This window comes from Vulpes vulpes, chromosome 10 (assembly GCF_048418805.1).
Source record: "Vulpes vulpes isolate BD-2025 chromosome 10, VulVul3, whole genome shotgun sequence".
NCBI classification, from domain to species: domain Eukaryota; kingdom Metazoa; phylum Chordata; class Mammalia; order Carnivora; family Canidae; genus Vulpes; species Vulpes vulpes.
In genome coordinates this window covers 36,846,117-36,871,996 of record NC_132789.1, presented here as the reverse complement: position 1 = coordinate 36,871,996, position 25,880 = coordinate 36,846,117, and the positions used below count along the sequence as shown (strand labels likewise).

The 25,880-nt window shown below is 49.2% G+C and overlaps 1 protein-coding gene across 2 annotated transcripts in view; it reads right to left on the bottom strand.

Annotated features, from left to right (window-relative positions):
• Positions 1 to 14,165: 14,165 nt before the first annotated feature.
• Positions 14,166 to 25,880, bottom strand: part of LIPK (lipase family member K) — a 58,931-nt gene continuing 47,216 nt past the window's right edge. The window contains exons 9-12 of one of the 2 annotated variants that reach the window (XM_072723590.1): positions 23,493 to 23,639; positions 21,422 to 21,493; positions 18,747 to 18,818; positions 14,166 to 15,389 (exon numbers count right to left, since the gene is read on the bottom strand). In XM_072723590.1, the coding sequence (XP_072579691.1) occupies positions 15,150 to 15,389; positions 18,747 to 18,818; positions 21,422 to 21,493; positions 23,493 to 23,639 (531 nt within the window). In that variant the 3' untranslated portion in view covers positions 14,166 to 15,149. The remainder of the gene's footprint in view (positions 15,390 to 18,746; positions 18,819 to 21,421; positions 21,494 to 23,492; positions 23,640 to 25,880) is intronic. The other variant, XM_026014816.2, reaches the window with a different exon arrangement.

Genomic DNA, 25,880 nt, shown 5'->3' with positions numbered 1-25,880 from the left:
GGGTCACAGCACTGATGTTGGTCGTGCAGCGTGGACGGAGGTTCCTGAGTGCGGCTAAGCCCAGGCAGCAAGGCCGGATCCAGAAGGAGCCGCGTGGCCAGGGAGGCTGACCCGCGTGCCGTCGGCTCTGGCAGCGACCGTGTGGTGCCAAACCCCGGACCGGGGAACCTCTGCTTAAAGCAAAGGAGAAGCAGGGGTGCCCGGGGGGCGCAGAGGGAAGGCGTCCCACTCAGCGCAGGTCACGACCGCAGGGTCATGGGATAAAGGCCCACATTGGGCTCAGCAATCAGCGGGGAGTCTGCTCGAGACTTTCTCCCTCTCCCTCTGCCCCTCCCCACCCTGCACCCCCCCCCCTCAAATACATAAATAAAATCATAAAAAGGAAAACAACCCAAAGTAGAAGCAGAGGCCAGAGGAGAAGGAAGACCATCTGGGCCCAAACCTCACCTGGAACTAGAGCAGGGCACGTGGGCCTCAGGTTTCCCGTGCACCTGCAGGGTCTCAGGGTGACCGACTGTGTCCTCAAGAAGAGGCTTCTGACTTCAAAAGTCACGTCAAATACAGCTTTGGTGGATTTCCTGGGGGTCCAGGGGGCGCGGCGCGGTTGGGGCTCTTGTAGGTTTGGGGCCGCAGCTCCATGTGGAGGCAGCTCGAGCGGGCGTGAGTGTCTGGGGCCCCGACTGGTCGTGGCCCACCCGAGTCCCAGAGCTCTGCATTGCCGGCTTCCCGGATTCTCTCCTCCGCGCACCCAGCGCCCGGAAAGGAGTGAGAAGGAAACATCCTGACTTCTTCCTGGGCCTGTGAACACAGAAGCACAGCTCCCGCTCCACAGAAACCCACATTTTCACTGTTTTTTTTTTCTCCTCCCCGCCCCCCCTCCCATAAAATTGGGTGATAATAGAGCTGAAACATGATCTTGGGCAAAATGCAGATGAAGGCGCGGCCTTTCCAAAGCCCCGTGGTATCTCGGGATCCTGACCCAGAGGCCGTATCGTGGTCCGGGCAAGTGTCAGCGAGGGCGGCCCGGTTAGACCTCAAGGCGGCCGAACAGCACACCCTGGAGCGTACGGGCAGCGTGGACTCGGCCTCGGCATCTGTCTGTGGCGATGGTTCTTATTTTCCTTCCAATGTCTGAATTCAAAATACATTTGCTATTACGTCTCATCTTTATTTTGTTTGTTAGCTTCTTTCTCTCCAAAGACTGATTTTATTTATTTATTTATTTATTTATTTATTTATTTATTTATTTATTTACTGGTGACCCATGACTTTGCATCAAAGGGGGGAATCCGTCTTCCTTGAAAGCCGCTCCAGGTTAAAAACAGAAGCTAACGAGAATTTTGGAAAAATAAATTCTGGAAGCCTTACCCCCTGGAGACAGATTTTTGCCCTGGAATGAAAGCCTTTGCACGATCGCGAGCAGAGAACTGGTTGCTTGCTCACCAGGTAGCTTCTCCAGATCATTATGCATCCCCAGATCCAAGCAGGGCCCAGGCACGGTGTGCACATGTGCACACGCGGACACGCACACTGGCTTTGGGAAAGGCATGGTGAGTTCCATTTCTAATTTCTTTACCCAGAACACAGAGCTGGCCACGCTCGTGACCCTATAAGCATCAGTGCTGCTTCTGGAATCACGCACCGGAGGGGGGCACGTTCTGTTTCGCCGGGTCACTGAAGCCCCGTCAGCCCCCTTCGAACACAAGGCGGCCCCTGCTGGAGAGGCAGATATGACCACAAGGCGCTGGGAAGGTTCTGTCTTAAGTGACTGGACAGTGAAGGTTCTTGGAGGGAGGTCGGACAACGCTAAGGGAACGCACGCTCATCCCGATCCAAGACGTGCAAAGGGAAGATCACTTCCTTTTAAAGAGAAGTTGTTCCCCGCAGCACAGGTGCTGGCCCTTGACGACAGCGGCCTGGAGCGGCGGGATCAGGACCATTTGGCGGTCAGAGCTCCGGGAGAATGGAGATGGGGGCCGTGGCTTCCCACCCTCCAAGTCGGCCTCCTGCCCAGCTGCTTACCCGACGTGCGGAGTTCACGACAGCTCACCTTGTGTTCGGGTTCCTGCAGGTCGTATGTTCCAGCGGAAACACTTCTCTAGGGACCCCTGGGGGGCTCTGGGGTCCGGGGATCGAGTCCCGTGTCGAGCTCCCTGCATGGAGCCTGCTTCTCCCTCTGCCTGGGTCTCTGCCTCTCTCTCTGTGTCTCTCATGGATAAATAAATTAAATCTTTAAAAAAAATTCTAAAAAAAGGAAATGCTTTTTGAGATGCACACGCACACAGACACACACAGAACACTTGGCCAGAAGTTCAAGCTGAATCCAGTTTTAGATACAGTCTCAGCAACTCGTGCGAGTAAAGGAACGGCAGTTGGAACCAGGAGCAAGATGACGTTGGCGGGTCTTGATACGAGCTCCTGTTTCTCTTCTGAATTAATGTTCTAGTGGGTTACATGGCTGCTAAATCACCTCCGTGGGGCACCTGGGGGCTCGGCCGGCGAGACATCTGCCTTCAGGCGGCATCAGGAGCCCAGGTGGGATGGAGCCTTTGACAAGGGCAGGTGCTTCTCCCTCTCCTCCCCGCTTGTGCTCTATCTCCTTCTCTCTTGCAAATAAATAAATAAGTAAACAAACAAACAAATAAATAAACATAAAAATAAATAAATAAATAAAAATAATAAATAAATAAACAATAAAAATAAATAAAAATAAATAAATAAATATAAATAAAGATAAAGATAAATAAATAAATATAAATAAATAAATAAGAATACATACAAAATAAAAATAAAAAATAAATATAAATATAAATAAATATAAAAATAAATAAATAAATAAAAATAAAAATAAATAAATAAATAAATAAATAAATAAATAAATAAAACCTTTTTAAAAATTTACCTACAAATCTCCCTGACGCCCCCTGGAAATGGGTCCATGGCTTTGATTCCATCCCTCTCCTAATCACCGTCGACATCTAAGGTATTTGCCAGGTGAGTGAATAAACGAATGACTGGATGAATCTAGAAGTCCAGAAAACATTTCTTAGTTACCGAGGAATAATAATATCGTCAGTCATTAATATAGTGAATTCTTAGGTATTCATTGAGTGTTGGCTCTGTGTTAGGTGCGTTACCTTGTTACTCTCCTGGCTTGGCTGTAATTCTACTGTATCTCTTTGCTCTTAAATATGCTTCAGAGGACATTCTCCTTAACACCGTTACATAGTAAATTTAGTAAGAGTGAGCTCATGGGAAAATCCAATCTTGTTTTGTTTTTGTACAAAATTGGAATAATTCCACCACTAGTCATAGATTACATTACATACTAATGCAATAAAAAAATTGCTACTGGATAGTCATTTTTCTGCTATTGTTCAAGTCTAATGTATCCTTAAATCTATTATAAATCTTATATATAAGATTATAATCTTATAATCTTAAATCTATATATCCTATAATCTATTATAGTGCAATCTGATAACTCACACAATCTCTCTAATTTCTCCATACATTAAAAAAAGTCTCATAAATGCGGAATCATTCAAATTTTTTTCTACAAATAACCAGATTTCTTGGGAATAATAATCTAACTCTTTTTCTCTACTCCAGCATTGTGTAATAGAAATGTGATATGAACTATGCCTATCATATAAAGTTTTTTATGACAACATTTTTTAATGAGTAAAGAGATTGGCGAAGTTAATTTTTATTTTTTATTTTATTATTTATTTATTATTTATTTTTTTGAAGTTAATTTTTATATTGTAGTTAATTTAAACCAATAGACCCAAAATATTACCATTTCAACATGTAATCAATAGTATTAATGAGAGACATTCCTTTATTTATTTATTTATTTATTTATTTATTTATTTATTTATTTTTACCCGGTCTTGGAAATCTGAGGATTCTGTGACACTCAGCACATCCCGGTTAGGACTGACCACGTATGGGAGCTTAACAGCCCCATCTGACCAATGGCTGTGTATTGAAGCGTATCCTAACAGTCTTGTGCTTATTCTTTTCTTGAGACTCTTTTCTAACCAGATCCTTAATTTTTCATAAGGGACTCTCCCCAAATGCATAACTGTCATGTATTGGACCTGAATTGCACACCTGCCTAACCAAGCTTCCTATTCTCTGAACCGTCAAACACATCTTCTCAGGTGCTCGGCCTCTGGTCCCCCACCTGAGCCTTCAGTCTTATTGTCCAGCCAAACACGGTGCTCACCAATATTTAGCTACAATACTTGATTAAAAGCACAATGATCACCGGTGTTCTCGAGGTCACTACATCTACAGAGCTTGTTATACTGAGTCTACTCCAATAACAAATGCCAAACTATTATTTAAAAGACTTTAAAAAAAAATGATTTCATAATTCCTGGTAAAGAAAATGTCACGAAAGGGGCGCCTGGGTGGCTCATTTAGTGAAGCGTCCCACTCTTGATTTTGTCTCGGGTCATGATCCCGGGGTCCTGGGATCGAGCCCTGGGTCCGTCTCTGCACTCAATGGAGAGTCTGCTTTTCCCTCTGCCTCTGCCTCTGTCTCTACCCCTGCTTGTTCTCCCTCTCTTCAAATAAATAAATAAAATCTTTAAAAAGATAAAATGTCACTACAATAATTATGCCTTCATTTAAATTCATTTACAAGCTTGACAGCTTCCTGGATTTACCTCTTCTGGGCGTTGGTTGAATAAACAGCAGTTACATATGTTTGTAATTAGTGGAGCATTTTTGAGAGACGTTTTGCTTTGAGACCAGGGGTATCAGCACAGACTCACTGATTATCCCTGAAGCACAACTGAGTCCTTCATGTACAACTGAGAAAATATTTGTCCGTGCCTCGCCTTGTGGTTCCCACTAGCCATGGGGTAGCTGAGCAGCCTCACCCCCAGCGGCGGTGCGAGAACCTTGTAGCTAGATTCCCTGGATCGCTCTAATGCCTCACTTGGTGGCTATTGTCATCCCTTTAGGTTGCACACCCCAGTCTGTCTTAAGCACTCTTGAAATTAAAACTCTTTAATGGCTCAAGATTAAATTTGGAACTTAATTCAAAATTCTGTGACTGGCCAGGAAAGCCCAGAGCGCGGCTCGTTCTCCAGGTCCCGTGCCCCCCGCTCCCTCTCCCCCTGGCTCCCTGCGCTGAACAGTCTCCAGGAACCCCAGCTCCTTGCAACTCCAGCCACCCCCGCTTGCGAGTCCCAAGGACTTGATGGGAGGTGAAATCTTGTTTGCTCAGAGAACACTTTTTTCCCGTCCTCCTAGCTGGGGTGTCCTTCTCGTTGGTAGATTCATCACTATTATCGTTAAAGATTTAATTCTGTGACTATGAGGCTGTCACATATCCGCTTTTTCCACTCGTCTCCGCGTTTCCCTCGGGCAGGACCCGCGTCTGCCTTATTGCTGCTCGTGTTCCGAATGCGCAGGTGGGTCAGAGTCGGTACTCAGAGCATCACAACAGAAAGATTAGGAGCTTGGTAAAGTCAAGATTCCAAATTTTGGAGAGCTGATATTTTGGGGAAAGTTGCCCGATATTCACAAACTTCAGTTCCTTAATCTCTAAAGAAGAGATGAGAAAAGTGCCATTTTACAAGATGGTTATGAAGATTAAACAAGATGATGGATGTTGGGTGACTGGACGTATTTGTGCGTGGGAAATGCTCGGGGTACGTGAGGGACCTGTAGGTGAGGGTTTTTGTCAAACTGTGTCCTTCTGCGTTCTTTCCCCTGCGCACCGGGTAACAATCGCTTACTAGGACTTCCTATGTGTTTTATTACAGGGAAAGAATAAAGAATTTCCCAATTTGGCCAAAAAGTCGACACAGTTCCTCTGATAGCTAATAGTTCTCAATGCAAACTGTAGACACAATGTCCTGATGTAGGTTTTGCATTTTCTTGTAAACTTCAGTTATGTGACTCAGCTGCACATACATGTTAGTGCTGACGTTTCTGGGACACCGGCAGGGTCAAGAGTCAGGATAGGATGTGCCTGCCTGATACGCCATAATCAGCACAGAGGTGCCTCCCTAGGAAGCCTTCCACGGCCCTGCCGGCCAACCTTTCCCATGTGATACCCTCCCCTCCATATCTAAAGCTCCTTCACATATGACAAGAAATTCTTAAGAAATGAGTCTTCGCCAGAGTACACTAATTACATGTCTTGAAAGTACCCCAATTCCTACAGGACCTAATCCAGCACTTGGAGGACAGAGAGGACACTCCTAGCCATTCGGCAACTACTTATTGCTGATTTATTGACTTTGTGCAATCATAATGAGACACCTCCACTGCCATTAGGCAGCTGGGCTCCGCCCAAGTTCATTTGGAAACCAAATGAATCTCTCATGCCCTGTCCCATCCTCTTTCTGTAGGTTCCCTCGCGGCTTTCTTTACAGCTCACACCATTCCTTTCCTCCTCCGGGATGTCCTCTCTACTCTCAGCCTTCTGTGATCTTTCCTTCCTTTGAGGTTCAACGATACTTTGTACCTACGGTTCACGGGGCACCTGACGTCTGTTACGATACGCAGCCAACCCCGTGTACACATGGTTACGTATCCACACGTGAGAGCATGTGGAAGTGCTCTTGGGAATTCGGGCAACCAGCTAGTGATTGGTTATTTGAACCTTGGGTACCTTCGTTAATGATTTCTGGTACTGACGTTCCCATGCAAAGAGGGTATATCAGTATCTAAGTTGTCACCTACTATAAGGATGAAGGGAGATAATGTGTGTCTGGTCCAGTGCTTGTCACATAGCAGGAACTCAGTAAGTACTAATCCTCATCCCCGTGTACACACTCCGTTCCTCTTCCCCTTCTCCCTCCATAGCATTGGAGAGTAGAGCATCAGACAAGATATCAGAGATTATTCAATCGACCGTGTGAATAAACGGGAGCAATTGATTGACAAATGCAATATGTTGGCAATACTGCAGTGTGAGACAGCGCTGGCTCTCGTACTGAGACACGTTGGGTTTACCCCCATCCCTCAAGCATGACTCCATCACCTCAGGAGGTTATTAGCTTCACAACACTGAACCTTTTTATCTGTGAAATAGAGGAAACACGGAGTCCATCTGCAGGGCTCATATGCGAATCCAAAGAAAGAACCATATAGAAATCACCAAGCTTAGCGCTTGGCAAGGGTTAGTGTCTCAAAAAATAAGTAGAGACGACTTCTCCTAACGTTACTCGGATAAACGTAGCCGAGTCTCAAGAGGGCAAGGAAACCAGTCTTGTGATTAGATATGACTTCCTAGGTGCCATGTAACGTCTTGGTCTACCTAATTCCTACGTGAGTTATGAATTCTATGCTTCCATTTAGGATAGAGGCCGTGACTGGAAACATGAAGCCTCTGTCCGTCCTCAGCACATTATAAGTAATAATATCTACCAACACCTTTGTAGGGAACTGGTGTTGTGTTAAATTCTTTTGCATTACCTCATGACAGCTCAGTAACAGAGCGCTTAACGATATTTCCGTTTCACAGATGGGAAAAGTGTGGATTGGAATGATTAACTAGTCTGTGATATGAGGACAACAGTGGAGCTAGGAACCCAAACTAAAGACTTCAGAGCCCGTGAAGTGCCGTACTATACAAATATGCTTCAGGAATGAGTGTCTATCTCCATGTTTTTTTTTTTTTTTTAAAAAAACAAAAAACGAGGGGATTCCTGGGTGGCTCAGCGGTTTAGCACCTGCCTTCAGCCCGGGGCATGACCCCGGGGTCCTGGGATCGAGTCCCACGTCCGGCTCCCTGCATGGAGTCTGCTTCTCCCTCTGCCTGTGTCTCTACCTCTCTCTCTCTGTGTCTCTCATGAATAAATAAATAAAATCTTTTTTAAAAATGAGGAAATAGCTAGAATCAATTATAAATGACTTTTCTAGGGTCACACAGCTAATAAATAGTGGTGTCGGCTCTGAACTTCCATAGTCTACTGCTGCCACGAGGATGGTTTCCGTAGCAACTCCACACCATTGCCCAGTCAGGAGAAAAAGTAATTATGCCTGTGAAAACGCTGTAAAATTTATTTTATTATTATTTTATTATGGAAGTAGAACTGCCATGCAATGTCACAGCAGCGTCCGAGGTTTGGCACGTTGATTCGGTCATCGTGTAGGCGGCTCAGGGCTCACGGCGTACGTGTACTTTGAAAAGAACATGAGGTGCCGGGCAAATAAAGGCAATGTTGGGGTTAGGATGATCTTCAGAACTGTAGGTCGTACCCACGAGATCCTTGTGAGGCAAGGCCGAGAACTGGTTCACTTCGCTAAGCTGACGGCATCTGTCTGACTCCTACGGGGCAGGATTCACCGGTGCAGGCGGACCCGAGAGGGGGCCTGAGATGGAAGGCAAAAGGTGCGGGGACAGCCTCACGTAAGGGAGCTCAGGGGGAGAAAAAGGAAAAGCCTTTTCTTACGGAGGCTGGCAACCTGTCAGAACTTCCAGCTCTCCCGACGAGCAGGGAGGAGTGCTGTGCCGGGGCTTGGGTAACCCTCGAGTCTGGCAGGGCCGGGCCGGCTGATGGGAATCAGAAGGCGTGGGGTCAAGGGGTGGCTCCTGGCTGCTGCCCTGAAGCCTTGAGGCTGTGACTCGGCCTTCGCAACACACTTGTCAACAGATTTGTCAGAGGAATACCAACCGGGCGGGCGAGCCTGGCCCTCCCTGCCACCTGCCAGGCTGGTGTGCACGCACAGTGTGGGCAGCCTGTTCCCACTCTCCGTATGCCTGTCCCAGCCTGGCTGTACCCGTGGCCCCTGCCGCCTCGTGCTGGTCGGGCCGCCCCCTCTCTCTTGTTCCCACGATGCAGATTTTGCTTTCGTTTCTCTGGATTTTAAATGCATATGAAATTCTGGCCTTGCCCACTGCACAGGGCCCCAGGAACCCCGGGACAAACAGGAGCCTCCCTGACCATGTCTCCTGGGCTGGCTTGTCGGCGTCTCCGGGGAGACAACGAAAGGAGTGTTAAGGGGTGGAATCTGGATCCTGAGAACTCTAGCCTCAGGACCCACAGATTTGCTGCTAATTGGTCTGAGCTGGCTCACAAGTCTTCTAAGCATCTGTGGTCTTTAAGATAGGATGAGCATAGGAGCTTTATCACAGAGATAGGAGCAGGAACAGAGGGTTTAGGCCGGCCTTGGCCCAAGAAGTGTGTGAGTGATACACAGTGTTGGCTATTATCATTGCTACCCTCATTGGGTTGAAACTTCCCAGAAAAAAAAAAAAAAAGAAAAGAAAGAAAAAAAGGAAAAAAAAAAGAAACTCCCCAGCATATTTGAAACTCAGTATAGATCATAAGATGAGGACCACATTTTCCTGGTTTAATGCCCCATCCCCAGCCTGTAGCATATAAGAGATGCAGAGTAAATTTTTAAGAAATCTTATTCAGGGAAGCCTGGGTGGCTCAGCGGGTAAGTGCCTGCCTTCAGCCCAGGGCCTGATCCTGCAGTCCCGAGATCGAGTCCCATGTTGGGCTCCCTGCATGGAGCCTGCTTTCCCTCTGCCTGGGTCTCTGCCTCTCTCTCTGGGTCTCTCATGAATAAATAAATTAATTTTTAAAAAAGTCTTATTCATTCATTCATTCATTCACTCACTCACTCACTCATTAAGAGCATGAAGAGGGGGGGAGGCACAGAGGGAGACTCTCAAGCGCACTCCACGCCAAGTACAGAGCCTGTCTGGAGGCTTCATCCCATGACCCTGAGATCATGACCTGAGCCGAAACCAAGAGCCAGATGCTTAACTGGATGAGCTGCCCCAGGTGCTCTGCAGAATAAATTATTTTAAATAAATGACTTATAACTCCGAGGAGCTGTTTGAAGATTTCTTTGGCAAGGACCACAAAGACGTCCCTAGAAGGAGACCTCTGAGCGCCCCAGTTCTGCACAAAGTCAGCTTCTGGTGGAACCAAAAGGTGGTTCCTTGTTAAAAGTTTCTCCCCTCGGGAAGCTGCCGATGTCCAGATTCCTGAACATGTGATGCAAAACCAAACTAAACACATTACACATATGTGATTGATGAGAATGATAGTGATGTACCTGGAGGCTTCTACAGAAAACAAATCATAAATTTAAAAAGAGTATTTTTAAGATATGGCACTGAAGACAAGAAAATCCAACCTGATTAGGAAATGCAACATTGTGACTTAATTTTAATTGAATTCCATTCAGTTTAAGGCAAACAGCGTGGGCAGATCGTGTCGAGGAGAATGAGGAAGATGTGTGGGAAGACTTAAGTATATAAATCATATTTGAATAAAAGATGTGATGTACATCTGGGTAAGGAAGCGGAGGCAGATGTAACTAGAAGAGGATGTGAAGTCAGGTTATGGCAAACTTTGAAATATAGCCGGGGAGTGAGGGTTTGGTGGAAGAAAATAAAAAACAGCAGAGTCATGGTAAGTTCTGGTACAGTGGTATTTCATGGTGAAAACACCCTTGGAAGGAGGAAGAGGGGAGATAATCAGAGGAAAAACTCAGAATTAAACGTATTAAGGAGAAAACAATTAAGTTTTTTAAAAAAGATTTTACTTATTTATTTGACAGAGTGAGCGAGAGAGCAAGAGCGTAAGCAGGGGAAGTGGCAGAGGAGGAAGCTATGCGGGGAGCCTGACGTGGGGCTTGACCCCAGGGTCCCAGTATCATGACCTGAGCTGACGGCAGACACTTCACCAACTGAGTCCCCTGGGCACACCAGCAATAAAGCTTTTTAGAGAGGGAAGCCCAGGTGGCCCAGCAGTTTAGCACCGCCTCAAGCCCAGGGTGTGATCCAGGAGACCCGGGATCGAGTCCCACGTTGGGCTCCCTGCATGGAACGTGCTCTTCCCTCTGCCCAGGTCTCTGCCTCTCTCTGTGTGTGTCTCTCATGAATGAATAAATAAAATCTTAAAAAAATAAAGCTTTTTTAGAGAAAAACTAACGCAGTAAAAATACTACATTGGCTCAGTATTCTGGAAGTATGGTTCCAATCCTACATTACTCACTAACTCATACACCTTGGGTGTGACACTTCAAAGTGAATCTTAAGAGACAATTTTATGTAGAACATAGAGGAACTATAAAATTCTTAATAGTTATGCTTTTTTTTTTTAAAAAAATTACTTTATGTTGAGTCACAGTAGCTCTGCATCAGCACAATGTTATAATCTTTAAAAAGAATTTTGGCTTTTGCTTCTAGCTGCAAGACAGCAACAAGGTCTGGAATCACCATCGTACCGTAGACATTAGGACACTGGAGCCAGAGTGATGGACAACAGACTTCCGACAGTGGCAATCCAGCTGCCTGACACTGGGACCGTCAAGACAAAGGAAGTGAATGGAGGTGATCTCCAGGAAAGCCTGAAGGTTCTGCCCACTAATCATTTCCAGATCACAGAAAAAGTTGGGGAACCCAAAGAAAGCTCGGTGGGAGTGGAGTAATGCTGTGGGTGCCAGGAAAGCCTCGTGCTTCAGGGAGGAGCCCGAAGCAGGCCCTTTGGATCTGTGTGACCTGGGTTCTGCTCACACACACTCTGCCTCCAGGACTTCCTGCAGAGCCGCCTCCCAGGTGAGGAGAGGAAACTCATCAAGGAGATGGAGGGCCAGCTGGCTCACCTCCACAGGCTGGTGCCCCCAGGCCAGCTGGATGCGTATCTCTTCAATAGGCTTACCCGATGCATGACTGGGAGCCTCCAGAACCCGGTAGCCTGTGAAGGGTCCCCCTCACATCCCCCTGGTGCCACAAGGCTTACTGGGAGGTATCCAGAGCCTTCCACCTGAACCAAGCGGCACCCAGTACCCACTGAAGGGCCCTTGAAGCTATAGCCATTTCCTCGAGGGATAGATGGGCTCGGGAGCCAGAGCTGAGGAACAGACGACATGTGGGGGACAATCCAGGGATGCAGGGCAGGCTGGCCGGGGGTGGGGGTGCAGGTGGGGGGAGGTCTACAGGAAAAGTCAGGGAATTGGGGCCATTTGTGTGCAGTGTTGCCACGAGAAGCACGAGTGACACACTAGTATGTTTCTTCTCTTGTGGTGACTAGTGCTTGAGCTGTGACTGGCACAGGTCTCTCAACCTTCATCACCATTCCGAGGATGGTGCTGGCGGGCAGGGATGATCCATCATCATATTAAAGCATAATGAGCTTATAATCCACCCCCCCAAATAAAAGCTTTTTAACCACCTTTAACCACCTTAGAGCGCTCCCCCAAGCCATGGGCCAAGTGGAAAGAGTACAAGCTTTTTGCAGCAATAAATAAATAAATAAATAAATAAATAAATAAATAAATAAATAAAATAAAATGAAAGAAAGAAAGAAGAAAAGGAAAGAGACAGAGAAAGAAACAGAAAGGGAAGAAAGAAAGAAGAAAGAAAGAAAGAAAGAAAGAAAGAAAGAAAGAAAGAAAGAAAAAAAAAGAAAAGAAAAAGCAAGTTCCATGGTCTAGATGATATATGGAGGCAGAGACTGGACTTCAGAGAAGACGAGGACGCCAGCATCCGAGTCAGAAGACCAGAGAGAAGAGCGGTAGGGAGAGGAAGGGCTTCTGAAATACGCAGAGGCATCTCAATGCGCTTCTGGCTAAAGAGCAAGGTGCCCACGTTAAGGGTAAGAGTCCCCCCGAGGCGGACAGGGTAACACTTTCAGGGAAAAAAACAATTGCCAGGAAACTGGAGGCAGAACAATCCCTAGCGTGTACATAGTGTGCATAGGGGCTCATCTGAACTGCCACCTGCCAGCCAAGAGACCTTCCTGAGCACGCGGGGCCCAGGGAGGACCCGAGAGTGTGCATGCCCCGGAGCAGGACAGAAGTCCCTTAGAGGAGACATCATGCTAGACCCGCCCTGAAGGAGACGGAAGACAAATCAGAAGCAAAACCAAGTCTCAAAACAATCAGACTTAGCTTTAAGCAAATGAACTGACTGCCGAAAACACAGTCCAACCCTATTGAAGACGAATAAAATAAAACTTAGCCCTCAGCAATGCAAAATTCAACGTGTGGCATGTAGTAAAAAGTTCTTAAGCTGGGCGGCCCGGTGGCTCAGCAGCTTAGTGCCACCTTCAGCCCGGGGCGTGATCCTGGAGACCTGGGATGGAGTCCCACATCGGGCTCCATGCATGGAGCCTGCTTCTCCCTCTGCCTCTGTCTCTGCCTCTCTCTCTCTCTCTCTCTCTCTGTGTCTCTCATGAATAAATAAATAAATTCTTTTAAAAAAAGGTTCTGAAAGATGCTTACTATGCTCAAGGATTTAAAGAAAAACATAAAGTAGGGAGGGGGAAAACAAGATATAAAAGAGCCCTAACTAGGATATCTACAGATGAAGAATATTGTCTCCAAAATAGAAAGTGCACCAGATAGGATTACAGCAGACTAGACGTTGTATATGAAAAAATTTGCAAGTATGAACACCCATGACACTATCCAAATGGAAGCACACAGAGGGAAAAAACTGGGAAAATAAATGTACTTCAATGACATGTGGGTTAATAGCAAGTGGTCTAAGGTATAAATGAGAGACCCAGAGAATGTGAAGGAATGAAAGACATTTGGAGGGGGAAAAAAAAGGTATTTGGAGAAATGATGAACAAAATTTTTATGACTTTGATGAAGAGTGTAAGTCCTTAGACTCAAGAAGCCTGCTGAATTCCAAGCAGAACCCACAACAAAACCATCCCAAGGTTCGACGAAATCATATCGTTGAAAATCCACTGGTGAAAAGAGAATTTTAGAACAAAGGAAAAAAATGTGCAGTAAGTATGAAGAAGGAGTATGAGCGCTCTAAGGGGATATAGATTTAGAAGAAAGTTTAGGATTGAAGGCAAAATACTTTCTTTACCAATCAATCCAGTTGGAGATTCTGGGGCCTCTCAAACCCATCCTAAGGATGTACACACGGCATCCCTGCCTCCCGGGGGACAAGTCCCGCGGCCGTGCACCTTCTCCACTCGTCACTGACCGCCACGGAAACGCAAATCAGAACCTCGATGAGATATCCCCTCACGCCCCATAATTCTACTAAAACAGAAGTGTTGGTGAGGGCATGGAGACATTGGACCACCATGCACCGTTGGTGGGAACGCAAAAGGGTGTGGCCACCGTAGGAAATGGCTTGGAAGTTCCTCAAAACATCGAAAGCAGAGCTGCCACGCGAACCAGCAATCACACAGCCCGGTACATATTCAAAAGAATTGAAACCAGGATCTTGAAGACATACACGTGCCTCCCGACATGATCCGCAACGGCCAAGACAGGAAACCACCTAAATGTCCACTGGTGGGTGAGTGGATAAGGAATACCTGCTTCACACCTGCCTATAACAGCACATGGTTCACCCTTACGTGAAGGAAAAGCAAAGACTTTTTCAGACAAACGCTGTGAATCGATCACCAGCAGATCCCCAAACAAGGAACATTTAAGGAAGTTCACCGAAACAAGAGAAATAAGGACATAAAGGTAATGAGGAACGAGGTCTCCTCGTTAGCGACGGAGATGAGGTAAGAATCACAATAAGGATAACAGTTTATTTTCGCTAATAAGGCTGGTTTGCCGTTGCTGCCAAGAAATCACAAACTTGGGGGTTCAGAAGGATGAACATCTATTTTCTCACTCTTGCATGGGGTCATCGGGCACGCAGGGCACAGCTAGTTCCTCCGCGCGGGGACTCCCCGGGCTGCAAGCGAGGTGTGGCCAGCCTGCGTTCTCAGCTTTACGGGGCGTGGCGGGCTCCCCAGCTCAGGATTTGGATGTGATTCGCGTTGCAGGTGTGTGTTTGCTGGTTCTGGGCCGGAGGCCGCCTACAGACCCTATGAGGCACATGGGTTCCTTGCCATGAAGACCACCTCCCCACGCCTGTTTAGCTCATCAGGCCCACAAGGGGACTCTCTTCTCCGGTCTGTTTAGGTGGCTTCTCGTATAATATGGTGCAACCAGGAAGCGACGTCCCATCACCTGCGCTGTGAACACGATCCGCCCTGGGGGTGTGACACTGTTACCTTGGCCCGTTCTGTGGGCCATGGACAAAGCTCAGGGCCCTCCCCGACTCAATGGGGAGAGGACTCCACCAGCACACGGATGCCGGGAGGTGGAAGTCACTTGAGGGCTCACCTTAGGGTCTGTGTGCCCCGTTATTTCAAAAATCCACTTGCTTAGAGAACGGAGAATGCTATTTAATTTTGCAAATGTTCGTCCATCAGCTCAATGAGGTCTTGGTAGATCTCCCGGGGTGCATCCTGTCCGAGGTAAAAATCCACATGATTGTAGTGCGGGATCAGCTTGTAATAAATAAGCCTGGTGATGTTAGGGAGGAGATTCTCAACGTCCCTAGGATCGGCCACACGGTCATGTCCTCCACTCCACACGGCGGTCGGCACTTCCATCTTGGTCACGTCGTACAAGGGAGGTGTCCGCTAGTCACGGTGGGAGACAAAGAGAGAGAAGAAACAGTTTTCACAGGGGAGCACATCATGGAGGTAACACCAAAGACCAGCTGTTAAGCAAGGTCTCCAAACGCGAGACGTGTGCGCTTGGAATACACCCAGCGATCCACGAGCCTTAAAATGCTAAGGGTGCTTTGCAAACACTTCTGCGGGAGCATTTGGGTCGTGAACAAAAACATAAACCTGTAACCGTCTTGTCCCTGATTTGCACTTTGGGGAGAACAGGAAAGAATCCCGGGGAAGGGGGCCCTTATTTCACGAGGGTCGTCTTCCTAGTAGCCCTTGCACAGGGACTCCGTCCCTTTCAAACAAAATATACGTATTTACGGGTAGGATACACGTAAATACCTCTTCCCATTTGCGGGAAGCGGGGCAACGGGGATTATTGACACTTGAGCAGACTCTCTGGGGAGCATTGAGGCCAATGGAGGACGACATCGGGAAAGGAGGCGAAGAAGGAGCAGGCCGTCCCCGAGAACGTGGCTGTGCTGTTGATGTCCGGCCGCTCTCTCGGGTCCTGCGGCCTTTCTCGCACAGACCCAGCCCATCCCGGCCAGTCGCCCCCCGGCAGCCCAGGTTGACCGGCGGGTGCAGCAGGCCCTCACGCTTCTGGCCTCAGTGGCCGGAGGACAGAGGTGCATATGGCAAGCTGGGTCTGACTCCCTGGAGCTCCTCGCCTGAGCCCCCGACAGACATGCTGGCTTCTTCTCTGGGACTGCGGCTCAAAGGACGCTCGCTATGAGTAAGCACGTCCAGTCACCCCCTCACTGATGCTTTTAAAATAAGCCTAAGAGGGAGGGGAGTGCCGAGGGCGGCATTTCATTGCCCACGTATTGTGAGTTTACCTCCACATTAAAAAAAAAAAAGATTTATTTATTTGAGAGCGAGAGAGAGACAGTGAGAGAGCAAGCAGGCTCACGAGGGCCGGGAGGGCAGAGGGAGAGGGAGAGACTCTGGAGCCGACTCCCTGCCCTACAGGCCGACCCACACTGGGCTCCACCACAGGCCCTTAGGTCACGACCTATGCCAAAATGTGCCAGATGCTGCCCAGGTCGAGCCCCCGGCACCCTGGCCGCCCCACTTTTGAGGCCAGTGAGGCCGTATATGTGTTCTGAACCCGCCCTAGAGCTGTCTTCTGCTCCCTGCAACCGGAGCATCCTGACCAGCACTGCAACCCGCAGAGCGAACCACGTCTTCTCGGAATTCCCGCGTGCAAACCCTAAGTCCTGACTCGGTCGTAAGTGGGGATAAGGCTTTCCTGAGGGGTCCAGGCCGCAGAGCTTATAAGGCGGGGTCCCAGGCTGGGAGGCCGATGGGAAGGGGAAGAGCGCTCACAGAGGAAGGAAAGGCTCCGTGCAGGGCCTCCACTGGCCGGGAAGGCTCCTAGCCAGGACTCGCCGCTGCCCCCGAGCTGGGACCTCCAGCCTCCAGGACCGTGGCCGATGGGTCATGTTGCGGCAGCCCCAGTGGTTCATGCACCTCTGCTGGGGCCCTGGGGGTGCGCTCACTCAGGCGTCCAGCCCTTGGGTCCGGATGGGGTCGTGATCCCGGGGATGTGAGACCGAGCCCTGCGTGGGGCTCTGCACTCCGGTGGGGCCTGCCTGAGCGTCCCTCGCCCTCTCTCTTTCTCTAAAAACGAATACGGAAATAAAGAACAAAGAAGTCAGTAAAAAAGAAAATATATCATCATTCATTTTGGCGGCAAGATCAGGAATGAAAAGGTTACGTGGGGCGCCTGGGTGGCTCAGCGGTTTAGCGCTGCCTTCAGCCCGGGCCGTGACCCCAGGGTCCTGAGATCGAGTCCTGCATCGGGCTCCCTGCATGAAGCCTGCTTCTCCCTCTGCCTGTGTCTCTGCCTCTCTTTGTGTCTCTCATGAATAAATAAATAAACAAATATTAAAAAAATGAAAAGGTTACATGGACAAGGGGGCAGAGCTGTCGGCACCTGTCACCTTGGCCAGGAGGTTTCCTAGAGCAGGGGTGTGGGGGGCTGGGGGGGCCCGGGCCGCCCCGAGGGCACCGAGCACCCGAGCAGGGGCTGAGCTCTGTCCTGGGGAGCTCACAGCAGGACGCAGAGGCTAGGGTGGCGGGGGACAGCCTGGGGATGGGATGGAGGAGCAGGCTCGGGGGCAACAGCGGCGTCTGAGCAGCCCCCGCTGACTTGGGAGCCGCGCAGGATGGCAGGGCCCAGGGAGGGCAGTGCGAAAACGGACGTGGCAACCGGGACGCCGACGAGACATCTCGGCTTGGGGCCAAGATTTTTTTTTTTTAACATTCTTAGTAGTAACGGGTCGGTGATCGCATCGCTCATCCTGCCTGCCCCGTTTGTGGTCACCACGTACACTTGGGGCACAGGGATTTGCTTTCTGCACATGCACATTGTTCCCTCTCAGTCTGGGGCCTTCGACACCCCCCGAGGTGCTGAGCCTCAGGCTCGTCCGTGCACACGAGCGGCCCTGCTTCTGAGGAGCTGCGGGCTCGGCAGGAAACCCGGAGGCGCAGCCAGCCCGGTGCACCAGGCGGGCTCTGCAGTCACTTGCTCCCGCCCGATGGGCTTTGGTTGCAAGGGTGGGGGGCCCTGGGGTGCAGGGGGTGGGTCCGCGGGGGCTTGGTGTCCCGAGGGAGCCTGACCATCCGGGGCAAAAGCCAGGGCCGCAGCGCAAAATGCTGCTGGAGTCTCCAGTGTCCCCGCCCCGACTTGACCCATGCGTCCTTGGTGACCGCTGGTTTCATTTGGGCTCAGTCTCCTTGCACGGAGCCGAATCACGTATGGTTGGCTCCCTTATGAACACGGGAAAGAAGAGCAACGCACCTCATGCTGCCATTTAACACAGAACTCTGGTTCCGACGGCGTGGGTGACCGACGTGCCGTTCCCTGACAGACGGCGGTACTTCTCCCCAAAAGTGGCATTTCTGTCCGCTTTATCTTTGATCATCCATAGATCGTTTGTTTTTTGTTTAAATGAGTCATAGATGTCATCCCAAAGAATGGTCCCCAAAGTGCTGAGCTTCTTTTTTTTTTTCTTTTTTTTTTTTTTGGAGAAGGAACAAGGGCAGTGGAAGAGGAATGGATGTAAAACCCGGGAACCCCTGGGTGACACTCTGACCCAGCTGTCGGCACCTGTTAGCAGCTAAATACTGCGGACAATGGACATAATCTTACTTCTCTGCAGAAGTGAAGGTGGTGCCATTGGCGTTGCAAGGTCACAGTGAGGATCCCGGGGAATGACTCAGAACCCGGCCAGACACCCCGATGGACTCAAGTACGGGGCGTGGGGCCGTGGCTCAGTGGGCCGACACTACGTGCTTAGCGGACGCCACCTGTACCTGGTGGAAGTGCCTCATGTTCTGAGCGGGGTTTCCCCAGTCAAAAGCTTGGAAGAGACCGGAATTCGCAGCCTAGGGAAGACAGAAACAGAAAAGGGTCATGATGCTGACGTGCGAAATCCGTGAACACAGAGTCTGAGCCACCGCCCACGGCCTCCGGGCGCAGGAGCCAGAAGCCAACAGGATGGTGAACCAGCTCGCAGAGCCGCCTTCTCATCCCCCCGCCCACGCGTCTCCCCCGAAAATGCTCAGATGGCAGCATCTCTAAGGGACCCAAAACCGTGTGGAGAGACGCTTACAAGGACGCCTGAGCCAAGGCTTCCTGGACATCATAGTTTCAAAAATTTTAGTATCTTTTCAAAAGGCACCTGCTGTGCATCTCCTGCCTTGAAAGGAGGCTGTTTCATTTTATTATTCTTTATTTTTTTAAGATTTTATGTATTTATTCATGAGACACCCAGAGAGAGACAGAGAGGCAGAGACGCAGGCAGAGGGAGAAGCAGGCTCCATGCAGGGAGCCTGACGCAGGACTCGATTCCGGGACCCTGGGGTCACGGCCTGGACCAAAGGCAGATGCTCAACCGCGGAGCCACCCAGGCGTCCCCAAAAGCGACTGTTTTAATGTACAAACAACGTCTTTGTCAGGTGTCTAGGATATTATGACCATATTCCCCACTCTCAACTATTTTTGTTGCTATTGAAAGGAACGTTGGGCGAGAGCACCCTCGGGGCCTCCACGTGGGGCGAGCTCCGCTCCTCCCGAGGGGTCCACGCAGCCCGCCCCTGTCGCCAGGGAGGGGGCACAGCTCAGCCTCTGACACACTGCGCTGCCCACTTTTGCAGTTTAATGTTTAGACCTCAGCTATTAGGATGCAAGCGTTCACCCGCGCTGCACTCGGGGTTCCTTCCACTGGGACCTGCCCCTTACATCAGAGGGAGGAGGCAGGAGACGTTCGCATGTGCCCCAGGCGCCTCTCGAGGTGATGCTCAGGCTCTTCCAAGGGGCTTTGTGGGTTTTGTTTTGTTTTCAGTCTCAGATCTTTTTTTTTTTTTTTTTTGCACGCCCAGCGATTGAATCCTGATTTTTAGCTTAAGACTCTCTCCATCCCGGTGTCGACAGACCGAGGCAATAGTGTGCCGCTGCTGCAATTCTGCAGGTTGGCAGCATCGGGAAGCAGAGCGCGGGCCCGTAGGGCCGTTGGCTGCCGCAGCAAGCGTACCCGGAGTGAGTGCGGGCTTCCCGGGTCGTGTGTCTCTCAGCAAGTCACCTGTCTCCCAAGTTCTCGTCTGTGACACGGGAGTGGCAACATGCTCCTCGTGGGGGTGGGGGGCGGTCAGACAGGGTAACGCAAAGCAGGTAAAATGACATAGAAACGCACATAAATTGGGAATGCTGGGGACGCTCAGAACCCGTCCTCACAGATATGACTACTGCCGTCATCGTCGCCCTTGCCTTAGCCGTGTGCGTGGCCCGCGACCACATCTTCCATCTCCTCCCGACGCGTCCTCCTGGTTCTGTCCTCAAGACGACTTCGTGTCACAGGAGGAGAGAGCTATTGAAGAGCAGCCCGCTGCGAGGTGCGTAAGGGACCGGCGGGGACGTTTGTAGAACGGGGGTCGCTGTGCTCTCCCCGGAAGCCTGTTTACCAGAATCCGGTGAGACCGAGTGAAGCCACCCGCATGAGTAGACGTGGAGTTTGAGGCGCGCCACCCGGAAGGCCGTGCCCACGGCGGGCTCCCTGCCTCCTCCCCGGAGGAGGCCCTAGGTCCTGAGCATCCTCCTTCCTGCAGGAATTCGGAGGCTTACCTCCTGGGCGGGTGGGACTCTGCACCGGGGTTCAGAAGTCCTCAGACCATTGACAGCAGCGCCCCTCAGCCATGAAGCATGGAACCCGCTTATTAGGGTGTGGGATAAAGTGCAAATTCCTGGGGATCCCAGGTGCACTCAGTCTCTGGAAAGATCTTTTGTCTCCCCTTCCCTGTCCGCTCCCCAAACACACACACTCATACTTGGCGACTCCAGGGACACGTGGGAGGCTCGTGGTGGAGCCTCTACCCTTGGCTCAGGGCGAGACCCCGGGGTCCCGGGATCGAGTCCCGCATCGGGGGTCCCTGCATGGATCCTGCTTCTCCTCCTGCCTGTGTCTCTGCCTCTCTCTCTGTGTCTCTCATGAATAAATAAGTAAAATCTCTAAACAATAAAAGGTGACTCCAATTGGATTTGACGTATCTCTGAACTTGCTGGGTGTTGAGTAAAGCGGTAGGACACAGAAAAACCTCAAACTGAGGGCACGGCCAGACACCACTGACCCAGCGCGGCCCCTCTCTAACGTCTCGTTTGCTCACAGTGAAGCACGACCTGCACGGCCTGGAATGGCCCACGCGCCGGTAAGAGGATGAGCAGGTCCTTCCAGAGCCGCTTGTGTCATGGTTTAGAAGGTTCTCTTAGAACTGAGGACCTTCCAAAAGAGGAAATACAAGCTTTTCCTAGAAAAGGCGGTTTGGGGCAAATCCGGAAGCCAGAGTTGGGTCGGAACACGCGGGAAGCAGACAGTACTGAGGGCGACAGGGCCAGCAAGGAGAGTGGGAGGCGAGCGGGAGCGGCAGCGCGGCAGCGGGATCTCGGAGCTGCTCCTCCGGCCTTCGCAGCTCCCCTGCCGGGAAGGGGCACCCACCTGAGCCCAGTGCAGCATGTTCTGGACGGACGTTCCCGCGGAGCTCTGCGCCAGGTAAACATCCAAGCGACTCTGCAAAGTAAAGAGAGGACTTGTCACCCGGAGCCCACCTTAGGACCGCGGGTGTGCCTGAGGGTTCTTGCTCTCCGGGGAATAAGCACGTCCCCTCTTGGGCCTGGCCCGTCCTGTGCAGCCTTCATGGAGGCCCGAGGACAGCCTGCTGGTCAAAGAAGAAAAGGTCACCCCTTTTCTCTCCGGCCTCACTGCGGACAGGTCCCTGCGACCTTGCTCACCCTGCATCAAGTCCCCAAGCACATGGCAGGCAGGCGGTTTATCACGAGACATGGAAAAAAAGATCTAAATGTTTCCTTTGCTTTCTGGTTTGAACGACGTAGGAAATACTCCATGGGGCTCCCTGAAAGTTGGTGGAACATAATCCTCCCAGTATTACGACCTCCATTAACATTCAGACTTTTTCTGAATTAAAAAAAAAAAAGATTTTTTTTTCATATTTTCCACTGCTTTTTTTTTTTTTTTTTAGTATACAAAAGAGTTATATTTTTCTACCAAAGTGAGCATAGAAACATCATGGCGCTTAAAAAAAAGGGGGAGGGGTATCCCTGGGTGGCTCAGCGGTTTAGCACCTGCCTTCAGCCCAGGGCGTGATCCTGGAGTCCTGGGATCGAATCCCACATCGGGCTCCCTGCATGGAGCCTGCTTCTCCCTCTGCCTGTGTCTCTCTGCCTCTCTCTCTCTCTGTCTATCATAAATAAATAAATAAATAAATAAATAAATAAATAAATAAATTCTAAAAACAAAAAAACAAAACCCCACAACCCCCATGAGCTACCCAAGCCGACCAAATCAAGACCAAAATCTCTAGGGTTGAGTTCTGGACGTGTGTATGCCTTCAGGGCTCCACAGACTCTACGCGTGCACCCCTGCCTATCCTCCACTAAAATAAACATCCTTGCAGAAACTGTAATATCCCACAGGATGGTCCCCAACAGTGGGGGGGGGGGAGGGCAATCTGACCGCACAAATGTACAATGGGGGCCCTCGGTGAAGTTTCAAGGGCGTCCTGACCCGAAGTCTTCCTTGAGCTGACTCTTAGGCCATGTCAAGAGGGTGCTTTTGAAATTGTCTCCATTGAGTTCGCTTACATGTTTTTTTTGTTTTGTTTTTGTTTTTTGCTTAAAGGTTTTTACTTAGCTTTGCCCACCTGATAGGCTTCCATCTAAGCAATGGGCAATCCCAACTGCCCCAGTGGCTGAGACCGGAGGGAAGGAACGTGAAATCCGGTGCTAAGCCTAGCTTTCCATACACCGCCTTTTATGAATCTTGCATGAAAGCAAGACAAGTGTTAATCAGTGTTTTCCACTAACAGAGGGAGACGAGGCTGTGGGCAGAAGTCTGTGAGGGAGGCGGACACCATTTTTAGCTTTGTCCTGCTTCCTCTCTGGCTGTGGGGGTAGACAGTGGCTCCCCACTTCTCCCTCCCACTCTCTGGGTCAGCTCGTGGTAACTGGGGAAGAAAAGATTTCAGCTGGAAAGGACTCGCCAGAAAGCCCAGCTACTCCCCTCTCAGTGGCCCCTGAACCATGAGCCAGTACCGGTCACTGGAAAGCCGTCCTTTCATCCCTCTGGGTTACAGAAGTAAGTGGTTCACATGATGACTATTTCCAAACCACTTGTGAAAAAATGGAAAACTGGCTTAAAAAATACAGATGCCCGAGCTTACTCCCCGAAATTCCGCTTCAGTAGGTCTGAGCGAGGGCCTAGGTGCAGCGAGATAGATTCCTAAAGCTCAGCCTTCGGTAAGCGAGGGGCTTTCCAAGGGGGTGCGTAGGCCAACAGCAAGCGTTGGGGAGGAGGCTCAGCGGCCGAGCGCTCTTCTCAGGTCCACCTGGTGGACTCCCCAGCGTTGGCTGGAAACCACAAACCCGTAACTTCAGTTCAGGAGACCCCAAAAAGGCACTCGAGATGTGGTTATCACGCGATTCAGGACAAGCTCTCCTCACCTCTGCGCAACAAAACAATCCATGCCTTGGATCCAACTACTTACGCGTACCATGTTTAAGTTTTTCGGATCAAATCCACTCAACGCGAATAGGAAGTTGCTGCAAATGTGACGAAAGAGCTTCCGGCTGCACACCTTTGTGGCAATGAATTGGTCAAAAAACGTACGAGGGTAGAACATCTTGTCACCAAATAATGCCTGCAAGTTAATAAGCTACCGTCAGATCTCACAGATGTGGATGTCGAGTGGGGAAAGGGAGACAAGGACTGCACCGTGGTGACCCCTGCCTGGTGCTGGTCCTCAGTGACACATGGAGGCCGGTTAGATTTTGTCTTTGGTTTTCCCAACGCACACTGGTGGTCTTCCCAACTCTCCTCTGGATGCCTTTTTCCCAAGATCGTCTACTTGGGGTGTTTTTGGAATGACTCCTGAGAAAGTGGTCCCCGTAGGAGATCGTCAGGGCTTTGGAGTCAGGGGTACCTTGCTTCGATTCTGGACTCCGTCTCTTAGGCCTCCAGGAAGTATCTAATTCCTATTATCCAGAACTTTCTCAAGCATGAAATGGAAGATTAATACGCAGCATGTTGCACTGCTGTGAAGACAATCGGCCACACTTAAAGGTGCCTACTGCAGTTTCTAGACCCTAGTAAACGTCCCCAAACAATAACGACTCTGATAATTGATGAACGATACTAAATGAGCCACTTCTTCCAAAATCTTTCAACAAAGTCCTCCAGAGGCAAAAGCCCAACCTCCCCCAAACAGATCTCTACTAGTGGAATTTCAGGCCACGTTGCCATTTAGTTGAACTTTACCTTCTGAGCGTTAGGAATCCCTTCAAATTGGAACGTGAATTCATATCTAATTCCTGGGCATAGAAGACGAATCTTGCCTTTGTCTCACAATAACTAGTTTTATCATCTCGGGATAATATACCAGATACAGAGATGAAAAGGTATATTTTATAATTATTTTATGTATTTATTAGAGAGAGAGAGAGAATGAGTGGGAGGAGGGCAGAGGAGGCAAGCAGACTCCCCTCTAAGCACAGAGCCTGGGGCAGCTCGATCCCAGGACCCTGAGATCCCGATGGGAGCTAAGGTCAGACGGTTAACTGACTGAGCCACCCAGGAGCTGCCCCTGACAAGATATTTCTTGATTCTTAAAACTTTTGGAAACATCTGTTTACTGTAATAAACACTGGTGTATCTTTTTCCTGGAATCCTTCGTCAACAGCCAGTTACAACCAAAGACCAATCATAATTAGCATTTATTTTTATTTGCGCTAATGCATGATGAGATCTCACCCTCTGTTAAACTCGAGCCAGTAAATTCCTACTGGGTATGGTTGGTGGAATTCCGAGTTTGAAAAGTGGTTACTTTATATGGTCAAAGGTCATCTTCATTTAACAGAATATTTGGTATCTGTGGAATATCAATAGAATCTATGACGTATCGTGACTTCATATGCCCGTTCCTGCCAGAAAGAGAGGCTGCAAGGCGTTAATCTAGTTCACACCATATTTATTTAGGTCTGGAAGGCAGTAGTCAGCCACAGCAGACGTTATCTGATTCATTCTGGCCTCTCATTCATTTTGTCACAATCACTGGGACCCTTCAATGATCTACTACGTAATGGATTTAACCTACTTATCAAATTGTAACTCTCTGTGTGTAGCCGTCTACATGACAATAATTAATTAGCAGCCACAGACACATGAAGTCAACTTTTTTTAAAAAAAAAGAATGGCTTCCTCTTCCTTTTTAAAAAGATTTTTTTAAATTTCAAACAATTTTTCTGTTTTTTTTCCATTCTAAGAGAATTTATTTATTTTTTATTATTTTTTTAATAATAAATTAATTTTTTTATTGGTGTTCAATTTGCCAACATACAGAATAACACCCAGTGCTCATCCCGTCAAGGAAGGAGAGAGAGCATGTGCACGAGTGGTGGGGGGAGAAGCAGAGGGAGAGAGAGAGAGAATCTTTTTTTTTAAAATAAATTTATTTTTTATTGGTGTTCAATTTGTCAACATACAGAATAACACCCAGTAGAGAGAATCTTAAGCAGACTCCACGCCAAGTGCGGAGCCCACTGTGGGGCTCGATCTCACGACCCTGAGATACTGACGGGAGCTGAAATCAAGAGCTGGACGCTCAACCCAGTGAGCCACCTTAAAGATTCCATTTTAAAGTAACGTGGGGCTTGAACTCACAACCCAGAGATCGAGAGACACAAGCTCTTCCGACTGAGCCCGCCAGGCGCCCCTGAATGTACCTTTTCAAAGAAAGTTTGCATCTATTCTATGTGCTCAAGTGTGATCATCTAAACAGGCTAGCACACGGGTAAGTGATTAAAATAGAAAGCAGGGTCTGATTCTAATTAGTGAACTTTTATTTTTCATCACCAGTATCTTCATCATCCACACTTGGCAGAAA